This window comes from Actinia tenebrosa, unplaced genomic scaffold (assembly GCF_029948245.1).
Source record: "Actinia tenebrosa isolate PJP-AT-01 unplaced genomic scaffold, QUT_ActTen_1.0 PGA_scaffold0__85_contigs__length_37466705, whole genome shotgun sequence".
Lineage (NCBI taxonomy): Eukaryota > Metazoa > Cnidaria > Anthozoa > Actiniaria > Actiniidae > Actinia > Actinia tenebrosa.
The window spans coordinates 12,218,261-12,224,264 of NW_028292569.1; the positions used below are offsets into that span (position 1 = coordinate 12,218,261).

The 6,004-nt window shown below is 39.6% G+C and overlaps 2 protein-coding genes across 4 annotated transcripts; one reads left to right on the plus strand and one right to left on the minus strand.

The window, feature by feature from the left end:
- Positions 1–90: 90 nt before the first annotated feature.
- LOC116297145 (uncharacterized) lies at positions 91–2,366 on the minus strand. The gene is made up of 2 exons (XM_031705307.2): positions 1,626–2,366; positions 91–613 (listed from the first exon to the last, which is right to left on the minus strand). Exons 1-2 carry the CDS (start codon positions 1,949–1,951, stop codon positions 109–111), a joined length of 831 nt encoding a protein of 276 aa, XP_031561167.2. The 5' UTR covers positions 1,952–2,366; the 3' UTR covers positions 91–108.
- Positions 2,367–2,815: 449 nt separating this feature from the next.
- Positions 2,816–5,277, plus strand: LOC116297140 (lactadherin). Of its 3 annotated transcripts, none has more exons than XM_089031146.1 (4): positions 2,816–3,010; positions 3,410–3,864; positions 4,210–4,526; positions 4,620–5,277. In XM_089031146.1, the coding sequence occupies exons 2-4, from the start codon at positions 3,438–3,440 to the stop codon at positions 4,761–4,763; spliced, it is 888 nt and encodes a 295-aa protein (XP_088887272.1). In that variant the 5' UTR covers positions 2,816–3,010; positions 3,410–3,437; the 3' UTR covers positions 4,764–5,277. The 3 variants fall into 3 exon arrangements, with proteins under 3 accessions (XP_088887272.1, XP_088887275.1, XP_088887268.1); XM_089031149.1 differs by having other exon boundaries at positions 2,900–2,920; positions 3,415–3,864; XM_089031142.1 differs by having other exon boundaries at positions 2,902–2,920.
- Positions 5,278–6,004: the final 727 nt, after the last annotated feature.

Sequence of the window (6,004 nt, forward strand, 5' to 3'; positions counted from 1 at the left end):
ATTTGATAACAACATTTACATTTTTTTTGCCCTTTCATATTTTTTCATATCACAGAAATGCTATATCAATAAAACGTTAATGCCATGGAATTTGGAACTTCAAATTTATTATTTTTTTGTACTGTCTTCATGCAACAAAAGCATTGGATGACATGACTTCTTTAGTGATCTACCAATCACAATTTCTGGCAGAAGTTGCCTTGCAGTAATATTCAGTTCAAATAATGATATATTTCCTCTATGTAATGGTAGTCTATCACAATCATGGTTATTGTAGGAACTTTGACTCAAATCAACATTATAATGATGGTCTTGCGGTGATGAAATAAGTTCCTTGTAAACTCGCTCAACTTGCAATGATTGCTTCATATACTGATCAGTCTGGGTTATTTTTATACAATCATTTTTTGGTTTCTCTTGACTACAGACATTTGCATTTTTATCATCTAAGTTATTTAAAGAAAGACTGTTTTTGTGGAAATGTGTTGTGTCTAAGGCTTGTGTTTGGCTAAGTGTTTCTTCATCACATTGATGTAGAATCGTTGTGTCCAGTACTGTCAATGCTAATGGATAAGTGGAACTCATAAAATGTTCATAAGCATCCTTTGTAAAACTAAAAACAAAAAAAAAAGGAGTTACTATATCAATCAAATCCTCTTAACTCAGATCTCATTGATTCCAAGTAAGAGAGAAGGTACTTCATGTGGGTGAGGTCCTCAATGTGTCTCAAACAAATAGAAAGTATGGGGGTGAAACATTGACCAAGGAGGCTTAAATGCTCCATTAGCAAATCCCTGCATGGCTGACACGCATGATGGTCAGGAGTGGAGAGGAACAGACATTGAAATATTTTCCCTCCCTATTTTTTTTTTTTTTTTTTCATGCATTTTTCTCCCTCACTAATTATTTCAGTGAACTTAGCACTCTGATAAACTTGTAGCCCTCTAATAATGTTTAACATCTCTAAGTGAGATGGGATTGCCATTTTATTACAAGGCCATCATGGTTAGCCATGGTGAAGGTGTAACCACTTGTAGATATCTTCCCAGCAAAGGCAGCACCTTCTACTTGGATATGTTAAGATCCTGAGTGTTGTTGGTCTGGTTGTGGAGGCCTTAACCCATGTCCACCTGCATAACAGACCGGTGCCCAACCAACTGAGCTAACCACGCCAGGAGGCAGAAGTGAGTGAGAAGCCAATCAGTGACTTTGCCCAGGTTTTAAAGGCAAGTTGAGGATGGGAAAGTTGTCATAGATCACTGCCTTGGCATGGGATGGATGGGGAGTGGGCAGCAGGAGTGACCACACCATAGGCCTTTTCTGAGCTTGATTAAAATGATGCACTGTGGTCTAGCTTCGGTTCAAACAACACCATACAAGGCATAATGAATAAAGGATGTTTGTACCAATGCCAGACCAGAATGCAATGCATCATGATCACTATCTCAGAAAAGGTCTATGCCACACCGCTTAAGATTTGTGGTGGATTGAGCAAATCACTGGTGCATTATGGGTAAATGATCAGCAGCCTTCGTCCATATGCATTAATAACAAACGATCTCTTTTTCTGAAATAAGGGGAAATGTATCATTTGGAGCGTTTGGAAGGGAATCAACATGACTCACCCAGTGTTTGTTACAAGGAGGGTAAGAGTTGCTTCGTGTTCATGACTAATAGCTCCTTCAAGTTCTCGGACATGTACAGGTCCAAGTCTTCTCTTATAACATTTACATTGGCCAAGGACATTGATGGTACGTGAATTTAGCTTCCAGGCACCGCGAAAATCAATACCTCGATCTCTAGACCCACCGCATAACAAAACCTCGAAAGAGTACTTTTGCAGAGCGTTAACAGTAAGTAATTCAAAGGTTCTTCCTACTGCCTTACGACTAATTCCTCGTATTGGTGGGCACCTAGCACTCCAACATGTTAAAACAGTTAATATCTTCATCGCTGCTTCACTCCAGTTTGTTCAGCACAAAGGCACTTATGATGGCCGCCTAAACCACAGGAAGCCCAAATCAAATGACCCAAACATTTTTGACCCATTTATCGCAGAAGTTATTGAAACTGATAGGGTTCATTATAACGACTTTATTTGCAATGAATAACAAAAGTCAAAAATCACATTTTTGGCTCGTGTCCGGTCTAAGGACTTCTTTACAAGGAGGTAAGGCTTCCCTAGCTTCTATACATTTTCTCTTGTAATATATTTTAACGCTTTTACGAGCTTGCCCGTGTTACCCTAGTGCTAGGGTTAACGTGTCTGTTTGATAGGGTAACCCTTCTGTCCGGGTTAACTTTTCCCTTGTAAAGTCGTTAGCTAGCCGATAACTCGCCATCCCAGGACAGCTTTTCAGTCGGTTGTTAAATCTCTTGTTTGACAAATAACTTAATAATTTAACTACCTGAACTACGGTTTCTCATAAATGAACAATGTACGTAGATACCCCTCCCACCACCCCCAAAAAAGGATAAAGTGATAGGTGTATACTGTGCCGTTCGTAAAGGCTATTCATGATGTGCCCCGAGTAACTTTTCTGTATGGCAGGTCTGGCAGGCTTCACTCCTCAGACTCCTGTCTAGTCGTGAGGGGTGATAACATAATTGCAATAAATTGTTAGTTGTTACACAGCCTGAAAGCTGATGGTTATTTCGGATGAAAAGAATTAGGTAACATGTGACTTTGTTCAAAACCAGTCATAATTCTATACATGGAACATTTATTGTTAAGTATAGCTTTTGTTTAAGTTGACAAGTTTATGCGTTGTGTTCCTAAGAATAGGGTTTTAAACCAATTAGAAACAAACCCACCAACTGAACAAACTGCGCCTACTTACGACCACAATACAGTATTGTGCTATTAACCGTACAGTTGCTAGTGCAATCACACAACTGAGGAGACCTTCTATGTCGAAAGGTAAGAAAACTGCTGGCGTCCTTTGCGTTTGAACGTTTTCACGGCTTGGCGACATACGCGTTTGGGAGTCATGTTCATCTAGAATAAAATGTAAGGCATTTAACGGGTGGTGCTTTTCGATATTACAACCATAGAGGGGATTTTAACTGAGCAAAAATACGCATACTTAGTATCTTAAGGTCCGCTCATCCATCTCCCCCTTTTTTTTTCTTCTTTTTTTTCTTGTTCTGCTTTCTTTTGCTTACCTTTTTTTTCTTTTTCTTTTTTTTTTTTTTTTTTTTTTTTTTTGGTTCTGCTTTATTAAAAGCAACGATCAAAGGTCCGATTTTATTCGATGTGCACCCTCCCTGTAAAAGTTCTGGTTACGGCCCTGACTAACACGTACTAAACCCTAAACCTAAACCCAAAACTTGATTTTGTATGTTGTATCAACTAAATGCTATATCATTCAAAATACATTTCCAAAGTACTGATAATTATTTGTTATAGTACAGTTCTCAACTTTGGCGCCTGAATCATGTCTGCTCGACTGCCACTTTTCTTTGTCATTCAACTGGCAACAACCTTATCACGAGGTGTACAAAACGAATGCCGCTCCGTCTCATCGATAAACGAGTACGCCGTGGCGGGCCACAGCTATAAAACTATAACAGGTAAACAGCTGACGACCTGCGTAGCTCTTTGTGATGATGATCCTAAATGTTACAGTATTAACTACATCTTTACCACAAGCACTTGTGAGCTCAGTGACCGAACAAGAGTGACCAATCCAAATGACTTTCGTCATAAGCCAAGTCATGTGTACTTGGAGCATCTTTACCGATCGCTAGGATCATGCTTTGCGAAAACACCGTGTCAACATGGCTCGACGTGTGTTAATATTCCACAAAGTCCTGGATATCAATGCTTCTGTGGAAAAGATTACGAAGGGCAACTGTGTGAAGGTGAGGAGAGCAATGGCAATCTTAGGGACTGTTCATTAATTATGCCTCAGGGTGGGCTGGAGGAAAAATCGAAAAATCCTTGGCAAAATTCACGACCCCCCCCCCCCCCGTCTATCAAAAATGTTTGACCCCCCCCCCTCCTTGTGACCAGTTGGACATACCTTAATTATTTGTTTCAACCCCCATTTAAGTCAGCAAATGCTATTAAAGCCCCCCTTCTTTGTGTGATTTTTTTCAAAGCCCCCCCCCCCCCTACTTTTCCTCCAGCCCCCCAAGGCATAATTAATGAACAGTCCCTTATGATATAATTCTCAGCTTTAGTTAATATAATGTTATTTATTGCAGTTTGTACTTCGCCTGCTCTTGGTTTAGCAAACCACCGAGTACCAGATTTTAAGATAACCGCGTCCAGTGTAGGACTTTGGTTTTTGACTGTCTTCAAACCACATTTGGCTCGTCTCCATGCCACATCGGCATGGGTAGCTGGGCTATTAAATGTAAATCCGTACTTGCAAGTTAGCTTTTCGCCAATAAGAAGGCTAATAACTGGCGTTGCTACCCAAGGCAATCCAGAACATGACTGGTGGACTACGAGCTATTCTCTCGCCTATAGTATTAATGAGTATACCTGGATGAATTATAAGAAACATGGAATAACAGAGGTACGAAACCCCCGATAAATCTTTTGCTTAGCGGCTAGTGGTCCCCACATTTATCTTTCCGGCAATGAATCATTAACTGAATTATTTTTGCAGGTTTTTCTCGCCAACACAGACAGGAATACAGTGGTTACTCACATGCTAGAGAAGCCGTTTACTGCGATGTTTATAAGATTTATTTCAATAACAAAAGTATACCGTACATCGCTCCGAGTAGAAGTCTATGGTTGCAATGCATAAAATGGTTTCACCACACGCAGCAATATTCATGGTAATAACACTGAAATTTTTGAACTGTACAAGCTGAAGAACACTATGAGATCAGTGTCGGGTGCCGATACCCTGGGAGGTGTAATAGGTGTGCATGTGACACACGGATCGGGAAGGATGGGGTCGTGTGTGTGAGAGAGTGTGGTAGCATGGATATAGGGATGAGTAGAGGTTAGGAATTTCTTGCTGAACTGGGCACCTCTGTATAAATATTGTTGATAAATATCTAAATTGTACCAAATTTAGGAAGAAAAAAAAGAATATAGTCAATCAGAAGGGAGCTTAATACTCGACAAATAGCTGATCGACTGTGCCTCGTTTCCTGGTTAATGCGCCTGTTGAGCCGGAATCAGTCTTTCTTACCGAGTTCTTTACTGGTTTGCAAAAAGGAAAAAATATTTCAATACGCCTTCAATGTAACAATTATAAACGTTTGTGATGTCCCGAGAATTAAATGATCTCATAGTCAGTATTTGACAGATAAGCAGGTATAAAGCCGTGTACATACACTAGTTGAAGAACGTTTCATGATCAGTTACCTCCCAAAAATAACAAAGCATTATATTATTTGAAGATATAGAAATATAGATAAGCGAGCTCGGAAATTAATTTTACCGAATTTAATTCCAAGGGCTTTCGCCCGGAATAACCTCGTTCCCAAGCACTATAACTTATCTATATTTCTATATCTTCATGTATTTCGTAAGTGCTATGTGGTCCACATATTCTCATCTTTGCATCACAATTACCGGTACCTAACATCTATTTCACCCCGGCCTGCTCTCAGTCTGACCTCTAGCTCAGCTGGTAGAGCATCGGTAGTACAATTCCGAAGGTCGTGGGTTCGATTCCCAGCGAGGTCGGAAATTAATTTTTCCGAATTTAATTCCAAGGGCTTTCGTCCGGAATGGCCTCGTTCCCAAGCACTATAACTTATCTATATTTCTATATCTTCATGTATTTCATAAGTGCTATGCGGTCCACATATTCTCATCATTATATTACTTGATTATTGGGAATTTGAAAACTTGTTTTACAAAAAGTGAGTATTAGACTCGACTCTTGCAGTGCTCAAACTTGAGTCAGTTTAATCTAAAGACTTCTTCAAAATTGTTTTCTTTTCTGCTTATTTCTTATACATCTTTAAATATAAGAGAGTGTGGTTGGGGTTGAACGGTTAACTATCAATTGCCCTAAAAATTGGTAGTTGC